We start from the raw sequence: 25499 nt of genomic DNA, 5'->3' as shown, positions 1-25499 counted from the left end.
AGAGGCTGAATTTTTAAAAATTAGGTTAGGGTTTTTTTTCTGTTATTGTTTTTTTTTTCCATTGCTTTTCAGAAAGAGTGGAGGGAGACAGAGGAAGAGGGGACACTGGAGTGAGGGAGACCCACTGCTGGGTGCCTCCGGAGTGGGCCCCGCAGGGCCGGGGATCGAGCCTGCAGCCGAGGCACGTGCCCCTGGCTCGAATCGAACCTGAGGCCCTTCAGTCCGCGGGCCGACGCTCTAACCACTGAGCCAAACCGGCCAGGGCAGGTTAGGTTTTATCTACTGTGTAAGAATCATTTTCCATTCCTGACACTGAAGATAATGTAGACTAGTTCCGCTTTAAAGAACGTTAATTTCATTTCGTTTGTTTCTTTTTAAAAAATAAAATTGGGGGGAAAGAAACCAGGCCAGTAAACTTAAATCTACTATAATGTATTATACGGATAAATATGTGTATGACTTCTCTTTATATACACACCTCTATATTTATTAATTTCTTTCCTCAAAGAGGAATGAATTTTTTTTTATTTTTATTTTTTGCTGTTTCCTAATTTCCCTATTGAGCTGCTATGGTCTGTTCCCAATTCCACTAAGATCAAAAGGAGTTATCTTAGACGTGACCTTAAGGTAAGATTTTTAGCATTTCATATTTTTAAAACTTGCATGTTTATACTGCCTTGAGGAGAGGATGGGCTCTAAATGTAATATGAAGTAACAACTGGACTTTCTGAAATGTCCTCATAAAGGTAGTTCTTATTTAAGAGCCGTTCCAAGCTCAGCACAGTATCACCAAAGGCAGGTCGCGCTCGCTCTGCGCCAGGCACTGTTTATTATGCCCACGTCTCCTGCACCCTTCCGACAACTCTGTGAGGTAAGTCCCGTTAGTATTCCCATTTCATTGATGAGGAAACCAAGGCAGAACAAGAACACACAACTCGCTCAAGGTTAAAAGAACGGTAATGTCAGGGGTTGCATCCAAAACTGTCTGATCCCAGAGACCGTGATCTTAATTAAATTACAGCACACACTGCCTCCAAATTCTTCCAGCTGATGTAAAATTTAAGCTGAGAGAGTGATCTTAAAAAATAAATATTTGATAGCCCTGGCCAGTGTGCCCAGCGGTTAGAGCGTTGGCCTGCGCACTGAAGGGTCGTGGGCCCAATTCCCAGTCAAGGGCATGTACCTGGGTTGCAGGTCTGATCCCCAGCCCAGTTCGGGGGGTGTGGGAAGCACCCCATCGATGTGTCTCTCCTCTCTCCCTCTCTTCCCTTCCCTCCCTCCCTCCATTCCACTCTCTCTAAAAACCAATGGAAAAAATATCCTCGATTGAGGGTTAACAAAACAGGATGAATATTCCATCCTAGTCAGCCACTGTATTTTTTTAATCCCAAATTAACACATAATCTGACAAATACGAGAAAACTATGAATCACTGGTTAATATTTTGAGGTCAGAACCTCCCCCAGAAAACCTGGGCTGTGGCTGCCATGCCCATAACACCAATTATGACAAACGAGCCCAATTTCTGCCATACAAGGCTACTTCGTAAATAATTATGTTTTCTGGTAGCAAGTAGTATTTTCTCAACCTTTAAAAATAATTTTAAGGAGAAAAGGTAAACAATGGAAACATTGCTTTGGGCGATTCTACCTAGAATCCGTCTCAATTTGTCTTGAAATGAAACCTAAAAATAACCCTCTAACACGTCTGCTAGTTCACAAAAGTGTTAAGCACTATTACCGATGCAATCACAGTAATTTCAAGTATAACTATTGGGTTTCCATGGTTATCAGTGACAAGGAATCCTATACAGCCGGCAGACCACGGAGTGCACAGAGAGAGCGCGAATACGTTTTTAGTTAGAATATTTCGCCACTGTGTGATCCCCTAAAGCCCTCTCCCCATAAGAGACCACATCCAGTCTATCAGTCAAATTTCCAGGCGGAGGGTGACTCTGTCTGAACACTACGTAAGTATAAAAGACCAATCAGTCTACACAGTAATAACCATCCGGCACTGCTGCCAGCCTGCAATTAAACTGAAAAGCATTATTCCTGGCAGAAGTGTTTTGCGGGAACTAACAAATCACTGTGTGCTGTTTCCACGAAGCTCAAAGACTAATCCATGACAACCGGCTGTCAAATTCCAACTCATCGCATATAGAAAGGTTTCCAAAATAAATCTTTCAACGGCAGACAAAAGCAAGCACCGTACAAATGTTACTGAACTTTTAAAAGCAGTGAACTAGGGAGTGGGGGGAAAGCGCAGATGAGCCCATTTTAAATAATCAGTTCCAAAGGAGCATAATAGACAGCCGCAGTTTCTGTATTATTTGTTTCCGGAAGGCGATTTAATTACATTTTTGTAAAGGCATGCCTCCTGTTGTGTGTGTTCATGACCTCTCAGACAGATTAATGAAGGCTTGCCCTGAGAACAGTCGAATAGCTATCTAGTTCTCCCGTCTTCAAAAAGGAGTTAAATGCGTAGGACTTCAGGTGGGAAAGGTGATTGTCATGGGCTGATACAAACTTTGTTTTTCACTTATCTTGTGAAAATGAGCTCCTTTAACCTTAATCAAACAAGAAAGAACATAAACCACCATTTCTTAAAGTCACTCATAAGTAAAAGGCAAATGCCTACGGTAAGGGATTTTCAGTACTGTAGACAGCACCCTATTCTAGGGCTTCGTTTATTGGGCACTTTTTGGGTAGCACCCAGCTGTCAAGACTCCTGCCCTACCACCTTTGTTTTCGAAGCATAATACGGTGGGAAAGAGCCTGTGTAGAAAAAAATCTCTTTCATATCTACAGACTGGCATCTCTCCTACTGTCGGCCCTATCTGATAAAGGAATTATGAAAATGAAGAAACATTTCTGTATTTAAAATAATCACAAGGATTGACAACTTGTAACCACAAGCCTTTGAAATACCTACATTCAACGATCCTTGGGACTTACTACAGCATGCCCCTCCTTTCATCAAAAGGCAAAAATCCCTTCAATTGCAGAGAAAGCCCTACAGAATCCAGCACCCTGCCCCCGATTATCGCTCTCACTTCATCATCTGCTTCTCTCCCCTGCTCTCGCTCAGCTCCACACTAGCCTTACTCCAGCCACACAGGCCCCCTTGCTGCAATTCCGATACAACATGCAGCCTTCCGCCACAGGACCTTTGCACTGGCCGTTCCTTCTGCCTGAAATGCTCTCCCACCAGACATCCATGAGTCTAATTCTATCCTTCAAATTTCTGCTTCAAAATTTACCACCTCATTTAAAACTGCATCTCTCCCCCTACCCTCGGACTCCTAATTTCCCTTCTCTGCTCTACCTTTTCTTTTTGTCTGCAGGGTTACTGCCTGCTACCATATGACCTCACTTCCTCTCTTATCCGCTCACTGTTTACTGCTATCTCTGTACAGTGTTCAAGGTGGACAGGGTTCTTTTCTGTTCCCGGGAGTATCTGAAGTACCTAGAACAGAGCTGGCAGATAGCAGGCGCTCAGTTTAACTACTGAATTGGATTGAATGGCCCAAGCAGACCACATTATTCTAATGTAAGGGGTAAAAGCACCATTCGGCAGCCAGGCAGGCAGCTTAGCCAGCTTATTTCACAACAAATGATTCTCATTTGAAGCAAAGATTACCGAAACGTGCCCTCTACATTACCTGCATCAACCAAACCAGACTCAGTACTCTACCAGACAGTCTACGTGAGAGAATAAAAACAAAAAAGCGAGTCACAGAATGCACTGGGCAAGCTGTCAGAAACCATTTATGCACAAGACAGCGCAAGGTAATCTGCTCGGTCAGTCCCTCCATTGACACCATTCGCCAACTGCATCACTCGTGGGCACAGGGGACGCAGCAGCGGAAAGGACAGATACGGAATTTAGATGAGAGGAAGGCCTGTGCAAATACATAATCATAACAGAACATGATTAGAGCTTAAAAAGGGGGGGGGCTCAAGGTGCTGGAAAACACCCGGGACAGAGCCCCAACCAGGCCTTAGAAAGGAGTCAATTAGGGAAAGATTTCTTGAAGTTCGCCAACTATAGGCCAGACCTCGAAGCTTCTTTACCTTTTTACATCAGCTGATCTGAGAGAAAGGGGGCATCTTATTGATGATCTGAGACAAAAACTAAATGGTATTTTCTTAAAGGGTGTGCAATTTATTTAGATTTCAACTGTGCTTTGGCAAAGACATCTACAGAGAGCTTCACCAGCCAACTCTCTAGCCTCCTTTCAGCAGACCGTCTGATAAGGAAACTGCAAATATAACCGTCCGTACAAGTAACTCATTGTCCTCCCAGGCTGCGTCTATACCTGCATCACCTATCCTGAGCACTCGGCCTATTTCCAAAGAATAAAAGCAATGTATTTACCCAATAAGAAGAGTTAGTAGATTTTCTAATCATCATCATAACTCTAGATCAAGAAAAATGTAAGTAAACAACAAAACATTCTCCTAAAGGCAACTTTAGGTTCTTCATTTTATTTTCAAAGATTCTCTGGGATTGAAAACACTTCAGAGGTCGACCACCCCAATTTTCATCATTTTACAGGGACCTTAACTGGGGCCCAGGGAGGCAAAGTGACTTGTCCAAGGTCATACAGGGAATTGGGAACCAACAGAAGTGTTTTGAATTTATTTCCCCTAGCAACATTTTTTTTAATCTGATAAAAAAAATTTAAAACCCTCACTCGAGAATATTTTTCCCATTGCCTTTTAGGGGTGAGGAGGGAAAGAGAGAGAGAAGGCTATCAATGTGAGAGAGACACATCGGCTGGTTGCCTCTTGCATGCACCTCGACCAGGACTAGGGATTGAACCTGCACCGGAGGTTAAGTGCCCTTAACAGGGAATGGAACTCGGGACCCTTTGGTCCACAGACCAACGCTCTTAACCACTAAGCCATACCAGCCAGGGCAAGATTTTTATTTTATCAGGGCAAAGACTAGTGTTTCTGATTACTCTGAGCGTGTTCCAACACTCCACTCAGCAAGTATCCAAAAAGTAGTACTGAGATTTGCTTCTAAGAGATTAATTCGGTTCTTGTTTATAAATAATCAGAACCCAACTCACACAATGTTGTATGTCAAATAGATCTCAGTAAAGCTGGAAATAAATAAGTGCCGCTACTTAAGAAGAAAGAACAGATTCTTGCTGTTTCATTCTCCCTAGCCCCCCACCCACTACGGGCTCCTGAGGATCTTGGCTCTGCTTTCCAGGGGGGCCCCAGGCTAAAAAACTGGGAGAACTGGTACTATTCATCAGCTTTCCAAACATGTAAGGCCCACCCCTGGTCCCAAGTGCAGCAATCCAATGCTTCGGGATCAGCATGCAGTTCTAGTACCAATTCCCCCATAGACATGGGATAAAAGAGAACCTATATGGAACCAGGGCTCCATTACATTTCTTTCTTTCTTTTTGCCTTTTTTTTTTTTAAAAGACTTTTTATTGATTTTTAGAGAGAGAGGAAGGGAGAGGGAGAAACACAGATGTGAGAATGAAAGAAATGTGGATAGCCTGCCTCCTGCACGCCCCTGACCAGGGATCGAGCTCGAAACCTGGGCATGTGTCCTGGTATATGGGACAACACCCAAGCAATGGAGACACACTGGCCAGGGCTCGATTACACTTCTTGATGTAAATGTAATAATGTAAAGGTGTCCCTTTAAGTGCTGGGGCAGGCAATTTCAGGACAAATATTTTAGTTCAAACTCCCTACACTCCTCTCCACTCAACTCTTGCAAGGACTCCCCACTGACTCCCCAAATGGAGTACAATGTACCTGAAATGATGAAATTACATTCATCACCCACAACACGCACCTTCTGTATCCATCCCACCCCCTAGAAGGACTGGGTGATAGAGAGACAGACTCTTAAAGTCTGTCTACTGCTAAATGGTCCAGGGACAGAAACGGGCTGCGAGTCGTCCCCTTCCAGCCGAGGGAGGCTCACGCACAAGATTTACTCACACATCATTGAATTCCTCCAGGGACCTTGCAGGTGTAAAAACGTCCAACAGACCAATCACCTATGAGAAAACAAAAATCAAACAGTCAATTAATACTGAACTTACTAGAGTGACCATCAGGTCTACGGCTGTGAACCTAACTCCAAATCCCACTGAGTTCACGAATATCACAAAACCATATATATACTGTATAACTTATTTTCTACCAATATCATGTTTTTGTTTTCATTCGTGAATATTACCTCTCAAAAAAACCTAGTCTACTATTAAAAATATTCGGCTCCTTAGGATTTGGTCACGTGTAGCCGTTAGTTTATCAGGAAGCAAAGGGGGTTAGGGCTCCTGACTTACCATATGCACGAACAGTCTGATCAGGAAACAGAAACACGTCACACTTCCACAATCATTATTTATAGTATCGCTTTTCTTTTTTAAATGCAAAATTATTCCATGAAAATTTTCATGTTACTATATGGTCTTCAAAACTGACATTTTTCAAATCCCCAAATGCTCTCTCAGTATATTCTTGGTATTATTCTTATAATACTGCAAATATTAAGGTAATTTCCTTAACCGTTATCAAGTATTTAGGTAAGACTATTTAAAAATGAAAAAGCTATCTTTATAAAAGGATAAAGCGGAAAGCTACATAGTACTCGGGAGCCCATGGTCTTTGAGCAGTTTTCCTGGTCCAGATCTACACTGATTAACCAACATATACTCCCCTCCCCTCCTCCTAAAACCCAGACCACTCATTTCTACAAAGTTAGGCACTGAGGAGGCCAACAAGAACTAGAACCCGTCAGCAGTGTGCTCAGCCAGGTTTAAGGGCATCTGGAAACGAAGCAAATGAAAGCGAAACGTCCTCCCTTCGCTAAACCTGACGCAGGCCTGTGGCCTTAGCCTGCTGCTCCAGCCAACCAAGCTACACAAACGGGCCTAAGAGTAAAACAGAGCAATGGGCAAAGCATCATCACGAAAAGGCACCTCCCACGAGAACGTGACTCCACTCATCCAAAAGCAATTTAACCACACAGCCTGAAACCAAAATGAAAATACACAAACATTTTTTAAAAAAAGACCCTGGAATTCAAGAACAGCTTTTCAAGTCTCTGCATCTTGTTTCAAAGGGAAGGTACAGCTCCCGCCAGATCCTTACCCAGATAACTGTAAACATGAAAACCAAAGCTACCTGTATCCGCACCACCCATTATAAGTGAATTTAACATTTTGAGACATTTCCTTTGATGTTCCTGATGTGCATAAATTAAACAGGGTTATACTATGTATACACTTTTATATCCTGCCTTGTCACTTACTATATGACTATTCTCTGCGTCCTTAAATATTTTTCAGTAACAGGCTCTATCATTTGTAATTATGTACCACAATTTAACCAGTTTCCTGTCTATGGACATTTAAGGAACACTGTAAGTGTGTGTGTATTTGGCACATCTTGTATTTTCTTCCTGAGAACAAATTTCAAGAAACAGAATTACAGGACCAAAGGACACCAATATATTTAAGCGTCTTAATCTTATCAAACTGCCCTCCATTAACGGGGAGGCCAACTTACATCCCCACCAACAGTGTGTCCGTGACCTTATTAATCGCTTTAAACGGTGCTTTAAATTTAAGTGAAATCATTTTCTCTTTCCTTCTCCATGTTTTCCTTGAGTTCGATACACACCTGCCTTAAAATCTCTGGTCCTTTCATTACTCTCTCCCCTCTCCCCACCTGCATTTTAGGTACCTGAGAGCTAGAAGCCAATTTTATTCACCTGTTCCAACATTTCCTAAACACTGATTCTTTTTTTAATATGTCTTTACTGATGTGAGAGAGAGGAAGGGAGAGGGGGAGAGAGAGAAACATCAATGATGAGAGTCACTGATCGGCTGCCTCCTGCACGCCCCCTGCTGGGGATCGAGGCCGCAACCCGGGCCTGTGCCCTGACCGGGAATCGAACCCCGATCTGCTGGATTGTAGGTGAAGCCACGCGGGCTGGGCTTACCACTGATTCTTTTTATCTGGGATGTCCCATCTCAATACAAAAAAAGTTTAAAACAATTTGCATTATTTTACACGATTTCTTTCTCTTTTGTTTTTTAATCCACACCCAAGGGTATTTTTTCCACTGCTTTTCAGAGAGTGGAAGGGGGAGAGAGAGACATCGATGTGAGAGACACACAAATTGGTTGCCTCCCACACGTGCCCCAACTGGGGCCAGGGATCGAGCCCGCAACCCAGGTACGTGCCCTCGGCCAGAATCAAACCCGGGACCCTTAGTCTGAGGATCGACGCTCTAACCGCTGAGCCAAAATTTCATCTGTGACTGTGAAAAATCACCCTCAGGTCAAAATAAAAGGAACCCCCTAGAGATCAGATTTACACAGGGATTATTCATGCAACAGTTACCTCAAGGACAGTAAAACAAGTCCAATCATTTTCAAATAAAAGCTCCAATTTCAACCTGAAAACACAACAGGCATTTGGGAATCAAACAACCGTAAGTTTGGATCCCACAATGAGTTTTGCGATTTCTAGGATCCACAAGCTTGTCTTCTTCCTTCCAATCACCCCGGCACTTGGAACAGTGCCTGGTATACGCATTTCCAATCAATATTTGTCAAATAAGTGAACGAAAATTATCTTCTCTGAGTCTCATTTTCCTCACATGAAGGAAATGGGAATATCACTGCTTATCTTCATAGTATTGTGGGGCAGTTTAGTGGCGATCACAGCCTTATAGTTTTAAAAATAATTACAAAATACAAATCACGGAAAGAAACTTTTTGAAGCAGCTACTTCCAGTAATAAAATTTGAGATACAAAACTAAATTATTCAAATGATTAAAAAGCATGGCTGCAAGAAGTACAATGAACTAATCTGGAAAAAGTAGAGCCAAGCATATTAGTAAATGCCCTGTCAAATTTTAATTTCCTTAAATGAGACAAATTTTATGAGATAAAAACTGTCCATGTTATATCAAAGTATTTTTAATTTTTTTGTGGGCCTTTACAAAATATCCCTTCTCTATTAATCATATTTTTGAGTGTTAATCATAAGGAAAATACTGTAAAAAATGTTTCTCAGCATTAAAATAGATCTGGCGAACATTTTAGGAATATTCCATATCTACTTATCTCTCATTTCTTAAATGGAAATTTCCTTTTAATTCATCATATTTTGGCCTATTTTCTTACTCTTTGTGCCATTATACGAAACCTAAAAGTAGCCCAGGATTCAAATTTTTTAAAAAGACTTTACAATGCAAATAATTAGCAAATATTTCTCATCGCCCTACAATGATCCAAAAGCTGACAGACAGAAGTAATGCATTTATATTAAATTAGCACACACTTAAAAAAAGAAACACTTTAACTCAGTAATCAGCCAAAGACAATATCTACTGTATTTAACACAAGCACGCAAAACCACCACTTGGTAAAGTTAAATCTAAGGCTCCTGAATAAGATTTATGAAAGGATTCCCTTAATCATTTCTAAATTTCAAACCGTACCAGCCTCCAGGTCCTTAGCTGGGCAGTCGTTGCAGTCGCTACCCAGAGAGCAAAAGGGTACAGCCGGCAGGCCGCTCCCCCTTCATCCTTCCTGAGGGCAGGAGTCAGGGAGACCAAGGTGGCCACGTTCAATCAAGGAGTCCGCTGACTCTGGCCAGAGTAACTTACAGTCACAGAAAACATCCCCCAGCGTGTCACCCACCTGATAGACGTATGCCTGTCACTCGCTGTCACTAGTGGAAGGAACAGCTTAAGAGGAACTGTGTATGGATTGTGGGTCACAGGCTTTTTTGTGTGTAAAGATCACATGCGCATTCTGGCACCTAAAAATTCCTTCTGTTATCAATATTTACTTAAAATTTTCAAGAGCTTTAAGCTGTTACTATGGCTGCTGTCTTTGGTGGCCTGGTGGCTACCTAAAAATTAGACGGCGGCCCAAAACAGTCACTTAAAAAAAACCACAAAAAATAAAACTAAGAAGTTGAAGGAGAGGAATGAATTCCTTTTAAAATCCTTGAATAAGCTTAGTTGAAGCCCTGGCTCTTCATTAGGTAAAACTACTTTTACACTCCAAATGCTAACAAATCATTTGTAGACTAGACTGAAATTCAGGAATTTTTCTATATTGAATCAGAGTCTTTGGTCTCTTCCCAGTCCCCCTTCAAACATTTGCCAACACAACAGAGAACTATGAAACATTCAGCAATGTGCCGCCTTTTGTTCAAACAACAAATCACCAATGCCCAAGTACAGGTGACCCTCTACACGGATACTGCTAAAATCTAAACATCTCAATATAAAAATGATGGACTGCTAAAAAGCAAGCTGCTTATAAAGTAATTTATGTAAATTAAAACCCTGTGTTTCTAATACTGTCAGCCCGCTTTTTAAAAGGAGTCTTGTAACCTTTCCTAAATTAGAAAAACTGTATCAATCACGGTGGCCTCCTCATTTCTACAAATACAGAATGGCCCAGCCCGGCCAGGCGTGGCTCAGTGGTTGAGCATCGACCTAGGATCCGGGCGATCGGGGTTCGATTCCCGGTCAGGACACGGGCCCGGGTTGCGGGCTCAATCCCCAGTCGGGGGCGTGCAGGAGGCAGCCGGTCAATGACTCTCTCATCATTGATGCTTCTCTCTCTCTCTCCCTCTCCTTTTCTCTTTCTGAAATCAATAAAGATACATTTAAAAACAAAACAAAACAAACCCCCCCCCCCAAAATGGCCCAAATGTAACCAGCCCAATACCATGACACACTTCAAATTATCTCATTACAGAAAATTAACACATAAAAAACTAAATAAGGTTGTTGCTTATGATCACGAGAAAAGCCAAGGCATAGGTTCAGATAACCCAAAATAATTTGTGCCCTAAACAATGGCCTGATTTGTCTACAAAGAAAAGCAAAATGATAAAGTATAGTGCTGGTAAACCAGATGTTCTTAAATTAGTGTGCGGTCCTGGGGTCTCCTGGAGGTCTTTTGGGGTTCTATTTATGTTCAGCGTGCATTCCATTTTCAAAGTATTCCTTATATTTAAAAAGCTATGACAATGTCTCTGTCACATTTATTAACGTGTAATGAAAACGGCATATACAATGTTTCTACAATGCTACATTTAACTATGTTAAAAACCCAGTGTAAACCTATCAGTGAAGCTGCCAGGCCACCTTGATTTTATGCAGACCTTGGATTGAAGCTTCTCTTGCCAGCTTCTCAACTCCTTGTAAACATGTCACTGATTAGAAAGGCTGCAGCTCTGCACTGAAATTTAAAAAAACTCAGGTTTGCACATGGATGTTCCTATAAAGTTATACCTGGGAGTAATTATAAATTATAAATTAATAATTATAATTATTGTACCTAGGAAAAATTATAACAGCATCCATAATCCAATTCTGAATTTAAGTCTCAACACTCCCAATGTAGAAGAAATTTGTACTTTGTGAAACAAACGTATTATTAATAAACTATCACTTATTGGTGGTTCTTTTCTTAAAATTGACAAAAGAAGTTCAATTGTTAAAACAGAAAAAGTCTGAATAGCCAAGTAATAAATTTAGATTTTGAATTTTTTTTCTACGCTAACAATCAATAGTGTCAAAGGACTCTAAAATCTCTATGGTCATTGTTTCTACAATGCTACAAAATTTACAGTTCCTTTCACATAGCAAAAATACAGGAATCTCAGTCCCCTGTTTTTTCACTTTCAGTTAATATTCCAATTGCACCCATTTATTTACTATATTAGAACTTTTAAGCACTGCATTGCAGGATGGCGCTGTTCTCAAGTTTCCAAATTGATAGGAAAGAAAACGTTATTTAATTTAAACAATGCCTGTCACATTTGTTAAAATACCCAAATCTCGTAAAGCTGTTTTTGCAGATTAAAAAGAAAAATTATAATGTTAAATTGTACATCAAATAAGAGTCATCTCTGCTAGAACTTTCAGTGAGCCTAAGGCATTCTTCCTCAAACGCTTCCGCTGAAATCATCCGCAGTAACACAAGATAGGCATGGGCTCCCATATTCTGATAAGATAACCTCAAGTAAACCTGGTAAAGAATACAAAATTTCTTTGTAATATTTTCTTCTAAAAATCCTTAAGGCCCTGGCTGGAGCTGCTCAGTGGTTAGAGCAAAGGTCCACACCCTGAAGGGTCGAGGGTTCAATTCCCAGTCAAGGGCATGCACCATGGCTGCAGGTTCACTCCCTTCCCCCCCCCACCGTCGGGGCGTGTGCAGGAGGCAACCAGTTGACATGTCTCTCTCACATCAATGTCTGTCTGTCTCTCCCTCCCTCCCTTCTATTCTCTCTGAAAAGCAATGGGGGGGACCTCAGGAGAAGATTAACAACAACAAATCCTTATAAACTGCTCTACCTCATAATATATCCTTCTATCCTTTTATTTAAAAAATCTTTTATGTTTTCCTTCTAAAAGTCTTTGAGTAAAACTCAAACTCCAGGAAGACACACCAGTTTCATCCCACGGCCTTGGGTAGCTACCTGACATCAGGCCGTGACCACTACCACCCAGGATAAGACCCGCAGTCCAAAGTCGGGCGCCCTCCCGCACTCGCATGCATTTCCATCTGCGGTAATTAAAACAAGTTTTTTCTAGTCCATTCAGAGCAGAATTCATCCTCCCTTGAGTAAAGAGCTTACGTTTTCATGTTTCATATGCTTGAGTAGCCGCAGCTCTCGGTAGGTCCTCTTGGCGTGGATGATGGACTGAAACGGCCTGGAGAGCTTCTTCACCGCCACACGCAAACCGGTCTTCGTGTCAAAAGCAGCACTAAGGAAATAAGCAAACAAAAAAATCCATCATTAAATCTGCTCTAAATACTTCAAAATTAGCACTTGCAAGGCTATTTCATTTCCAAATTAAATGGGTCTATAACAAAAATACCAAGAAAGTATACAGATGAAAACTAAAATGGCCTGTAATTCCATTACCCAAACAAAACTCCTGTTGTTATATTTGGTGTTTCCTTCTTGTCATCTAAATCAGAGGCCAGCAAACTTTTCCGTGAAGGGCCGGACAGTATTTTGGACTTTGTGAGACTTAGGGTCTCTGTCACAACTACTCAAATGTGTGGTTCTAGCTGAAAAGCAGCCAGGTAATAAATTTAAAAATGGATGTGGCTGTGTCCCAACAGCTCAAAAAAGGAGGCCACCTGATCTAGAGAAGCCAACAGATTGATATACAAAGACCTAGCTTCCGTCTGTCCTCTTCGCCTAAGTCTGACTGTCCCTCTGCCACCATATGCTGCCTGATCAGAGCAGAGGCCTTGGAAACCACCGTGTTTTCAGGACAAGTCGGTACAAACATTTCTTGAGCACCTTTCAAGTATCTGACACTTTTTAGAAGCTGAGCCACGGTAGGGAACCAGTCAACAAGTCCCTGCCTGGGGGGGGCAGGGGAAGAGCAGAGTCATAAAGTAATTTCAAACAGCGGTGAATGCTTTGACTAAATAAAACAGGGTAATGGGATACAGAGTTAAGAAAACCAGCAGTCACGCTCCTTTCGCCAGGATGTCTGAGGAAGCTGGGACAACGGAATGTAAGTAGCAACCGTGTAAAGAAATAGGGGAAAACGAGCTTTAAGAATGAAAAAAAAAATGGTATTAACACGTGCTGAGTCTTCACTGCATACCAGTAACTGTTCGAAGCTTTTCAGATTAATTTTTAAAAGTTACTCTTTTAATCCCCAACATCCCTCTGAAGCAAGTACTATTATCATTTCCCCATTTACTACGAGGAAACGGAGGCCCGGAGAGGCTCCGTAAGTTGCCCGCCATCGCAGAGCTGGAAAGCCGCAGGAGAGGCCTGGAACCGGGGCTCCTGCTATGAGCCACTTTGCTCGCGGCCTCTCAGAAGAGCAAGTGAAACGAAGGGAAAGAAACCGGGAGAAGACCCGGGGCAGAGGCGGGAGCGCCGGCCCGCAGCACGGGGCGGGGGGGCAGGAGAGAGGTCAGGGGGCCGGCGGAGGCCCATCGCGGGCATCTGCAGCACACACTCAGTGTGCACGCGAAGTATTTTTAGAGACTTGGCTCATCCCATCCTGCCTCAGCCTCCTGTTCATGTCAGTCTCTAACGGGCGTCCAAGGCTTTCAGATCATCTATTGTCACCAAACTCCGTTTCCCATACGGCTCTGGACTGCTCCAGAGGCCCCCCACCTTCACCCCAAATCCTTACTCGATGTCCTGTCCGAGAGACTCCTGCACACCTTCAGCCGCCTTCCCGAACCTTCCCTTCCTCTCTCCGCTTTACCTGACACTAAGCTGTACCTTGAAGACACTGCGTCTCTGACAGCCTGGCATTCAGAGGGGCCCCTTTCCCTCGCCTCCCAGGGACCTCCGGGCTAGCTGTGGGGGTAGGTGCCCGCCTTGCCAGGCATTACCACTGCCAGGCCCCAACGCTCCCCCTGTTTATAAAAGTCCCCGCTCACAACCCTCCCTCCCTCTGCTGCTGTTCCCCGCTGACCTGGAATTTTCCATCCTTCATTGAAAAGTTAGCTCCTATCTCAAAGTCGCTCTCCCCTCCCAACTTCTGTCATCGTTCTTGGCAACTTCAACGTCCAGGTGGAGGGCACATCCAACACCCTGGCCTCTCCGTTTCCTGACCGCTCCAGGAAACTCCACCTCACTCGGCCGCCTCCGTGGTCCCGCTCGACCTCTAGACCTCTAGCACCACCGAGAACCACCGCGCGCTGGGTTCCCATCACAAACCTGGGCCTTTTAGTTTTCGTTTACTGGTGCCGGGCCCGTAATTCACTGACCTCCTCACTGCTTGTTCCCATCCTGCGGCCCTCTCCGGTCCCCATCTCCCTGCCTGCCCACTTCTCCACGCTCTCTTCTCCGTTGCTCTGTCTCTCCCTCTCTCTCACACTCGCCTAGATAAAGTCCAACTCTGGGAGATCTCAACTGCTTAATTCTCCGTATCTGACCCTAAGAACTGTGGCTGAAGGGGGAAAAAGAAAGCACAACCACAGGGACCGGTTTCACTCTTAATTTCTGACCTTAGCCTCCTACTGCCAGGTTTTCCTTTAAGCTGATTTTCCTGCTCAGAGTCCTCATTGGACACCGTCTCTGTCTCCTCAAACCTCCGGTTCACCCCCCTTCCTCAGGAGGAGCCCCTGCCTTCATTGAGAAAACAGAAACATCAAAGGGGCACTCACTCCATCTACCGACCATTAAACCTACAGACCCAGCTGCCCGGGACCCGCCTCCTCTGCTTTCTCTCTCGCTATGACTAAGGACGCACACGCCCTTTCCTATAAAAACCCGAGACTTCAGTACATGCTTCAGAGCCTTCCAGCCTCATCCTCTCCCTAAGGGGTCCTTCTCATCAGCATAAATATGCTCTCGCTATTTCCCACCCTCCACAAACAAATGAAAAATCTCCCCCGACAGCTCCCCACCACAGTTAAAATCCCCCGGGGTTCTCAGAGTGGCTCCTAGGCCAGCAGGTTCGGTATCACCTAAGGGACTTACAAGACAAGCAAATTTTCAGGTGCCACCCCAGACCTACTGAATCAGAAAGTCTGAAGAGGGTCCAATAATCTGCATTGTATCAAGCCCTCCACATAAGACTTTTTATTGATTTTTAGACAGAGAGAAACATCAATGTGAGAGCGGGACATCGACGGGATGCCTCCTGCATGTGCCCCGACCGGGAATGGAACCAGCAACCTTTTGGTTCACGGGCCGATGCCCAACCAACCGAGCCACCCAGCCAGGGCCCCCCGCAGAATTTTAACACACGCTGGAATCTGGGAACCACTACTCCACGGACCAGTAGCCCTGGAATTACCTGGATGCTCTCAAAAAACGCACAACCTCAGGCCCTGGAGTAGGATCTACATTTTGACAAGATTTCCAGGTAACTGATCCGCATCTTCAGGTTTGAGCGGCAAATCTGCGTGACGTTTCCTCAGCTCCCACTCTTTCCTCGGTCGACATGCTGCTGTTCTCAGTGTCCCACGGGCCTCTGTTGCCAAATCCGGGCCACTCTTCTGGATTAGCAATGGACATGGTCACGGCTTTCCCCCTCCGTAAACGCTGTCCACCCTGGAGTCCGTGTCTGTGCTCTCCGCTGGTTTTCCGACCTCCGCGGCAGCTCCTGTTCTGTCTCCACTCCCTGTGGGTCCTCTGCTCGAGCCGTGCACACCGGGGCTCTTCAGGGCCCCCGCTCTCCTCCCCACATCCCCTCAGCGATGTCATTTCTACCCACGACCTAAACACATGTAAGCCCCTGAAACTTAGCAAGTTCGAAACACCCACAACCGCGTCTCCCTGTCTCCTTTATCTCAACACGTGGACTTTTCATCTAGCTGCTCAAGCCGGGCACTGGAATGCCGGCCTTGATGCCTCTCTCTCCTCTAGTCTCCTGCCCCCTCCCATGAAAACCTATCAGCAAGTCTTAGGGTTTCCGTCTCCAAAACACATCTCTAATTCAGCTTCTCGCACGCTCGCTCTCTTTTTTGTTAATCCTCGATGAAGGATATTTTTTCCATTCATTTTTAGACTGGAAAGGAGGGAGGGAGGGAGGGAGGGGGAAAGGTGAGGGACAGGGGAGAGAGACAGACAGACAGATAGACAGAGACACACACAGATACGAAGGAGACATCGAATGGTTGCTGACCGGGGCCGGACATCTAACCCACGACCCTTCGGTGTACAGTCCGACACTAACCACTGCGCCACACCAGCCGGGGCTAATCCAGCTTCTCTTCATTTCACTGCTTCCACACCAGCCTGCTCCTTCCACTGGTCTCCCCGCCTCCTGTTTTGCTCCCTTCTAAGATACTCTCCATGAGCATCCAATACAACCGTTAAAAAATATAACTTAGATGACACCACTCTCCCACTTCAAAGCCTTCGAACAACTTCCTTGGCATATAAAATAAAAAGCAGACTTCCTATCAGCCTACAAGGCCCAGGTGATCTGACCGCCGGAGCCGCCCCTGGAGCCCCCACCGGCCCCTGTGCCAGTCCTTCCTTCCTCACTCTCTATGCTGGGAGCACGCGGGCTCAAGCAGTCATTCCCTGGGCGACACCCTCACAGCTTCCTCCCTTATCCCACGAGGGGAGGGGGCTCTCTGTCCCCCACTCCCCTGGCTCCTACAAACCCACAAGAGTGCTTCTTCCTTCCTGGAAGCGCCAAGGCCAATGCGCACTCTCTCTAAACCCCTCGCCGGCTCTGGTGACACTGAGAAACAGTCACTGCTGCTGCCGGACCCACTCCCTTGCCTCTGTCTGCCTGGCTGAGCACGTCTCCCCTCCGCCCGTAAGGCTGGAGGCGGCCTGGGGAAGGGCGTGTCATCGGGCCCCGGCGGGCCTGCCTGCGACTTACTGCGCAGGTTCAATTCGCTGGGGCAAAACCAAGAAGCCCGCCTGAGGTGCACGTCCAAGCCATTAGAGGGCATCCTCCGTGCCAGCCTTACAGCAATAGAATACACATTCCAATCTCTATTTGACTCCTGTCTCTATCTATTCATCAAAAGGCAGGCTCGGATTAATCAGTACCCACAGACCCCAATAATTACAACTTATGACTGTATCTTTATTTACGAGCCAGCAGAGTGGTTACACAAGGCTGCAGCTTTAGTACTGGACTATCTGGGTTTTCATTCGTCTGCCACTAAGTAGCTGTTGAGGAAGTTTTGTGTTTTTTTCAAAATATATGTTTATTGATTTCAGAGGGAGAGGAAGAGAGAGAGAGAAACATCAATGACGAGAGAGTCATTGATCGGCTGCCCCCTGCACGCCCCCTGCTGGGGATCGAGCCCGCAATCCGGGGCCTGTGCCCTGACCGGGAATCGAACCCCAATCTCCTGGATCCTAGGTCAATGCTCAACCGCTGAGCCACGCTGGCCGGGCTGTGAGGAAGTTTTAATTAAGTTCTCTCAGCCTCATATATAAAATGAGATTAATGTTTATAACTAACCTGTAGGGTGTTCATTAGGATTAAACGTGACTTCTCCTGCAGTGCATTTAGCAAAGGGCCTAGCCCACGGGAAAGCCCGGCGTTAGACATTACCCGGCCCGCCTGCCCCTCACCGTAAGCATCTGGAGGGCAAAAAGCGGCGTCTGTTTTACCCACTGTCGTATTACATAAGACCCGGCAGAATCCCCGGCACAGGGTACATTCTCAATAAACGCTTAATGGAAGTATAAAGGAGTATTTTATAACAATAGCTATCTGAAATATTAAAGAAAAAACTTTAGCTGTTCACTTGGTTCTCAATTTTTATAAATTCAATAGAATCTAAGAAGAAACTAATATTGTTAAAAATTTACATTTATTGACTGCTTATTAGTGCTAGTCACTGTTTTTGGATGTTTACGTGAATGAACGTCTTTAATTATCCTAACGTGATGAGAAGGCATTCTCACTATTCCCATTTACACACGCGAGAATGAGGCACAAGGCGGTTAAGCCGTGTTCCTGGGTATGGACAGGAACGGGAGCGCTGCAGTTCCAAGCCACTGGTGTGTTTTAAGCGTGAACTCTTAGCCATTACACCACGATGGAAAACCAATCCAACTTTATTAAGCAGAGTTTAGTCCATTTAAAATATATTCTAGTTGTATGGATTCTGCTTTTTTGTTGTTGAAAAAATGCTTCCTACTACAATTAATTGCAGTTCATAAGGAAAAAGTTTTTCCTGTAACCTTACATTGAACTTAGGATAGTATTAATGAAAAGTATTTCATAAGAAACAATTTCACTCTGTATACACCAGAAGTGTTCAATCCCTGAAGTTCTACTACTTCCCGTGAAAGTAAAACACTAGAGGGGTGAACAGTGTGGTGTCTCACAAACACCAAAATATCACAAATACTAAATATTTACTGAAACAGCTCCTTCCTGAGATTTCTGTGAGTACAAAAGAAACATTAAACATAGTGCCTGATGTCACAGGGCTCAGCATCTAGCTGGGTGATGAAACATCCATGAAAGCAAAGAATACAGTGCAACTATATACAGACAGTTGACAGACCACTTTCAAAAAAGTTGGATTCAAAAAGATGTAAATCGGGCTTAAAACTTCTATTAAAATATATAAATTGGGTTAAAAAATATTAACTATTCCTGGCAGCCTGTTCGCTAGAACAAAATCAGAAATTACCTTTCTGTCCAATAGGGGAGAGTTTAAATTATGGCACCTTCTCATGTACCATACACTACAGCCGTTAACAAGAATCTCCACACACTAGAACGTACAGGTCACATTGCTGACGGGGGAGAAAAGAAGATTCCGAAGAACGATCCTATCAGTGGGGAAAATCACGTATATTCATACACGTGTACACACACATGCAGAGGGAAAACGTCTAATAGACTCAGACTTTTAACACTTTTGCTCCTTATATTTTTCCCTCTTCTGGTCCTTTAAAAAATGAGCTTATATTTTTTGATTGCTGTTAATCCTTACCTGAGGATATTTTTCCCATTGATTTTTTGAGAGAGAGTGAAAGGGAGAGAGAAACACTGACTGGTTGCCTCCCACATGTGCCCCGACCAGGGCCGGTGATCAAACCTGCAACCCAGGTGCTCGAACCCAAACCTGCAACCCAGGTGCTCGAACCCAAACCTGCAACCCAGGGGCACGAACCTGCAACCCAGGGGCATGCCCCTGACAGGGAATCGAACCTGAGACCCTGTGGCGAATGGGCAGAGCTCTACTCACCGAGCACCACCAGCCAGGGCAAGCTTGTATCTTTTAATAGGAGCATTAGTAAAGTTAGAAGCATAAGTCATCTGTGTTGTTCTGTTACCTAAAACAAAAGAGACACTAAAACTTTCATAAAACCACTATGAACAATTACATTCCCTCCAAATGATACTTAACTGTACTCATAATATACAGGGGTGGGCAAGAGTAGACATACAGTTGCCAAACAAATAATACAAGAATAAGCTGTTTGGAGTACTCACAACTATAAACCCACTTCTGCCCACCTCTGTATAAATGAATTTGTATAACTTCATCCCTAAGCTGTAAGCATTTTCCATTTTACTAACCAATCATTAAGAATAATTTCATTAAATATCTGCACCACAATCTACTTAATCGTTCCCTATTGGTGGGCATTACAGCCACTCCAGTCACACACACACGCTCTAAATACTACTACAATGGACATCTTAATTCACACGGCTTCTTCCAAAGCTGCATGATTTTCTCAGAACAGACGAATAATTTCTATTTCAAAGGAGACACACTCCCACTTTTTAAAACGTATTTTACTTACAAAAGGGAACAAGCCGGAATTGTTCAGAGGAGCTGCTCCCTGCTTATCAGTTAGTAATCATTACAGCAAAAGGTGCTGTGGCAAGAAACGTACAATCCATTCCCGCCCCCGCCTCTTCGCGCAGTTAATTGCTCTGGCCTAGCCTCCTGCTTCTGCCTCTGATCAGAGCAGTATCTGGACAGAGGAGAAATCGCGGGTCTCATCCTAAATTGAACACTGTAATTAACAAAAGCGGAAATTCCTAATAAATTTTTTTAAATCACCTGATAAAGTCGATTAAGAGAGAAGAAACTAACTGAGGAGAGATTCACACTTACTGAATACCTGATTGTGCCACGTTATTTGGGAAATGTTTAGCACCTACACTAATAACTTTATGAGATAAAGTTATATTTACGTTCCAAAATAAGAATCTAATGGTCAGGAACATTAACAACGCACCCAAGGTCGTATAGGTCATATGCGGTGGGGTTCAAGCCCAAATCTGTCTAATGTCAACCTCACTCTTTTCGCAGGATGCCAAGCTGCCGGAACAAGGACAACCTAGCACCAGCTTTTGGCTCTGCCTTTATTACAATGATTCACTTACTAGTGTTACCACTTGGGAAGACTCCTCTTAAAGCATATTTAAAAAACTACAACGATACATAAAACCTTGTTTTCATTAACAACATCGTAAAATGGAATTATCTTTATGATGATCCGGTTCTCCAAACTAAAATTCAGGACACACTTAGTAAGTTTTTCCCCCAAATGTAAATTCACATGAGGTCTCACAAAGTTATAGTTAAAATTCGCATTTTATAAAATCATTGATGTGATTAAACAAAATAAAGGAGTAAGGAGAAAATTCCTTTAAAAGCAGTTATTATAGTATTAGGATGTCACTGCCACTCATCTTTTGCTGACCATGCGGTGCCTAGGACACAGTAATATTCATTAAGGAAACTGAATGTTTTGTTATACGTTATACTTGCCTCCCCCGCAACCGGTGGGGGAATGGGGGAGGCTTACTAGATTCTTAATACATCCTAATACAATTTTGTTAAACTTCTAAATGTATTTACATATACCACCCTGCTTTATTTCACAATGAATTTTAAAGCAACCTGGAAATATATACCCACAACTTGGTTTAACAGTAAGTGATTATGAGAAAATAAGATAAGAAATTCAATATGGGTAAGGTTAGCATAAAACGTCTTATCAGGAGGACCTTCCTAAATAGTTACAGGTGGGCCTCAAATTTGGCTCCGAGCCCACTGAAGCTATCACAGAAAAACAACCAGTTAAGCCATGCGTTACAGGAACCATAAAATAAAAACAAGCCAGGTACTCAGAACTCCAGAGAGGCATCATTATTCCTGTAATAAAACCAGAGAAAAGTTCTTACAGAGACTCATAATGCGGCAAAAAAGTCCTATCAACATCCTTACGCGAGTATAACAGTGCGTTTCAGGAGGTTTTTCTCTTAGCGCACCCATCAGTGGAGGCTTTTCCAAAGCCAAAATACAGTTCACTATTAGCAAAGGGGAGGAGAGTATTAAAGAGCATGGTGCGCTGCTCCCACAGACTTAATCCCAGAGAAAAACTTGAGAGTGTTCAGAAGAACAGGTAATAAACTCCTTGTTCCTTAGACAATCTTCCAAAGATGATCTCCACCGGCCGAGCTTTTGATAGGTATAGAGGCTTTGTGTTTATGTGCCGTGACTAGCACGGGGCTTGCAGATCTGCTCTGTTGCAAGATAAAGGCCGATCGACATGCTTGGTCAGCTGAGCTGGTACGTAGAGGAAGGGGACAATCTCTTAAAAAAAAGGTGGCGTGATGCCTAACCTGGACGAGGGCCCACGTCTGCAGAGCAAGAGGGGACAGATGACTGCACCCGGATTTTCCTCAAAAAACAATTTGGATTTTCCCCAACAGAATGAATATGCAATCACCTGGCAAGTCTCTGAGCAATTTGTGGGGATCCTAAGTAACTTTACAATTTCTTCCAATGGCCATAGATGACTTTTCTTAATCCCCAAATGACGTTAACAAGGAAAAAGGAGCCCTCAATAACGGTTACCAAGAAACATACAATTTATTTTTGGAAATTAATGGAAATATTTACTCTTCTACAGATCATACAATGAGGCTTTTTCTCCCAACTGAATTCGGGTTAATAATTGCCTTCAAAATGTGCCTTCTAAATGACAAAGAAACTCATACTAACTTGGTACTCTCTCTTTACCTGTAATACTTGATACAAATTCAGTGAATACCACACTGCAACTTCTTTTTGGAACATATATCCCTCTCCCGGGAAACCTAGTTTCTCTCTCTTCTAAACTCAGCACATATTAGCAAAGGAGGGAGAGACACCACAGTGATACATATACTTACATGTGCAAGTATCACTGTAGTTTTGACCTTATGCTCTGCCCCTCCATTCTGGAAGTAACATTGAAAATAAAGGCAACGTCATGCAGAAACTAGAGCTCCAGTTTTGATTTAGGAACTTCCAAAAATGTTCTTCAGAGTAGAATGGGATTCAACATTGACTTTAAAAACTCTTAACATGTGCAACATTGTGAGCTTTCTTTTAATATCACCACTAGTTCTCAAATACAGTACCTTGCTGTAATGTCTAATTATACTTCGATTTTTTTTTAATCACAAAATTACTTGACTATTTGTGCTATACATAATATTTTAAAATGGAATTTAGTTTCTTACAATCTCACTTTCATACTGATGGGAAGGCGATCAGACGGTATTAACACAATTGTTACAAGTATGTGCCATGCGACCAATCTCCAGCTTTTCAGTTTCTAAAACTTCTCCAAGAGGCTTAACACACAGCCGCCTCCTCCAAAAAGGACCATTTAATTGATCACTTAACCTGGCCTTGCACAACTTACAGTTCAAGAACTTTTATGCAAATTCAGTATTTTCACGAAAACCTTATTCAGACAGGAAGACACATTTTTGAAAGGACATCAGCTATGGAACAGGGACCCAAGAGAATGGCAACAAACATACTAGATACTTGCCATCCCTGATCTGGTCCAGTTCCTGCTGCAAAAGCTTCTAAACCACTGGAGCAAAAATGTTTTTCACAACTGCTTCAATTTTTACCGAGATGGTGGAAACCAACGTTCAAACAATGCAGAAATTCACTCACACGTGAAGTCTAAAAATCCAAAACCATTTGCAATTAAAATGTAAAATGCAATTCATCCTTATTTGCTGCAGGCTCTATTGGAAAATATACAATGATTTTATATTTCTTCACTGAAACTTTAAAAGCTAAGTGGGTTAGGTTAACATATTTCTTTGATTGCAAATGTGAAGTGATATATATGCATCTAGAGCAATGGTTATCCCATACTGACTGCAGAAATACTACGTGAATTATTTTTTCTTTTAAAAGGGATTATTTTCCTAATCCTTGGGAGAATGTTGTCACCATTGGTACATCTTCTTTACTTCTGTGTGTTTGAAAATTTCAATAATAAATGTTTTTGAAGTTAGCATAAACTGTAACTCCTTTCAAGCAAATCTGAAATATTAAATAGACTAACCATATATTACATTGTAACTATTTGGCAATACCATCCATCTACTTTGCCTTGCTGCTACAATTGAAAGGCTTTTACAGTAATAGTGTTTATAAGCTTCACGTCCAGAAAAGCACCCTACAAACATATGCTATGAATATGACTACGGAAGTACAGAACAGGCATTATTAACACGTCTTCACAACTTTTGGGTTTTCTCAGTCTGTGATTCTCCATCTTATATGACATGGACATATTTTTTACAGCAATACTTAGTGCATTAGTTATCTACTGCCGGATAATAAATTACCTCCAAATTTCACATCTTAAATAAGATTTATTAGCTGACAGTTTTTGTGAGTTAGGAATCTGGGAGCAGCTCCGCTGGGTGTTTCTGGCTCACAGTCTCTCATGAGGTTGCTGTCAAGATGCTGTGACAGCCACAGTCATCTGAAGGCTTGAGTGAGGCTGGAGGACCCACTTCTAAGGTGGGTCAGGCACGTGGCGCTGCAGGCCCCAGCTCTTCACACTGTGGGCCTCTCCACAGGGCCGCTTCAGCGCCCTCTCCGCACAGCGGCTGGCTTCCCCTCAAGTAGAGGTTCTCAGCAGAGGGCAACTGGACCACCCCCAGGGGACATTTGACAATGTCAGAAATATTTAGCTGTCACAACCGGTAAGTGGGGGGGAGGGGAGTGCTACTGACAACTAGCAGGTAGAGGCCAGGGATATTGCTAAACATCCTTCACAACAAAGAATTACTTGGCCTAAAATGTCAATAGTACTGAGGTTAGGAAACTGCCCTAGAGCAACTGATCTCGGAGAAAGAGCAACAAGGGGCCACAATGTCGTTTATGACCCACCCTCACAGAAGCCACACTCCATCGTTTCTGCCACAGTCGACACATCAGAGAAGTGAGTTCCTAGTACAGTAATTGCTCAAGGGGGGGAGAATTAAGCTCCACCTCTTGAAGGAAGGAGTATCAAGTAATTTATGGCCATATTTTTAAATCATTACACTTAGCAACTTGATTTTCTTTTTAAAATTAAATTTATCAGGGTGACATTGGTTACTAAACTTATATAGGTTTCAGGTGAACAATTCTATAATACATCATCTGTATATTGTACTGTGTGTTCACCACCCCAAAGCAACTTGATTTTTTTAATCAAAATACTGAGATTTTCAAGATAGTTCATTTACTTTTGGGAATGCTAGATAAAATCTTTTTAGTGCTCTAGAAAAGTCACTGAAATTCCACTCAGCAAAGCTACTTTTGCACCCTAGTGAATGGTCTGTGTTTGCAGTATTTTGAGGACCTGATCTCAAAAAATTCTATTAAGCACAAACACATGCAGTCTGACATAGAGAAAAGCAGTTACAGTGAAAAGATTTGTGTTCTAGTTTTGGTTCTGGCACGTTCCAGCAGGTGATCTTGGCCAAAGCCTCTATGAGCCTGTTTCCAAATTGATAAAATGGTGGTGTCACCAGCCCTGCTTACCTCACAAGGCTGTTTTGAGGCTCCAGACAGTTATGGGAAAAAGTACTTTATAAATTACATAAGGCAGGTAATGTTAAATGTTCCAAGCTGATGTGAACATGTATGGGGCCTATCACATAGCCAATTCTCAATATATATTTTTAGATCTCTTATCCTCAGATCTCAGGTTGAGTATATCTCTGAGATAACAGTAAA

At 43.1% G+C, this 25499-nt stretch overlaps 1 protein-coding gene across 2 annotated transcripts in view; it reads right to left on the bottom strand.

Annotated features, from left to right (window-relative positions):
* MAPK14 (mitogen-activated protein kinase 14) overlaps window positions 1-25499 on the bottom strand; it is a 67060-nt gene that overhangs the window by 31162 nt on the left and 10399 nt on the right. For both annotated transcript variants that reach the window (XM_016223724.2, XM_016223725.2), the window contains exons 2-3: window positions 12664-12793; window positions 5979-6037 (exon numbers count right to left, since the gene is read on the bottom strand). In XM_016223724.2, coding sequence (XP_016079210.1) covers window positions 5979-6037; window positions 12664-12793 — 189 coding nt within the window. The remainder of the gene's footprint in view (window positions 1-5978; window positions 6038-12663; window positions 12794-25499) is intronic.

The sequence above is a fragment of the Miniopterus natalensis genome, chromosome 5 (genome assembly GCF_054644295.1).
Source record: "Miniopterus natalensis isolate mMinNat1 chromosome 5, mMinNat1.hap1, whole genome shotgun sequence".
In the NCBI taxonomy this organism is placed as follows: Eukaryota; Metazoa; Chordata; class Mammalia; order Chiroptera; family Miniopteridae; genus Miniopterus; species Miniopterus natalensis.
The sequence above is the reverse complement of the archived record's forward strand: the minus strand, read 5'-3'. Positions and strand labels throughout refer to the sequence as shown.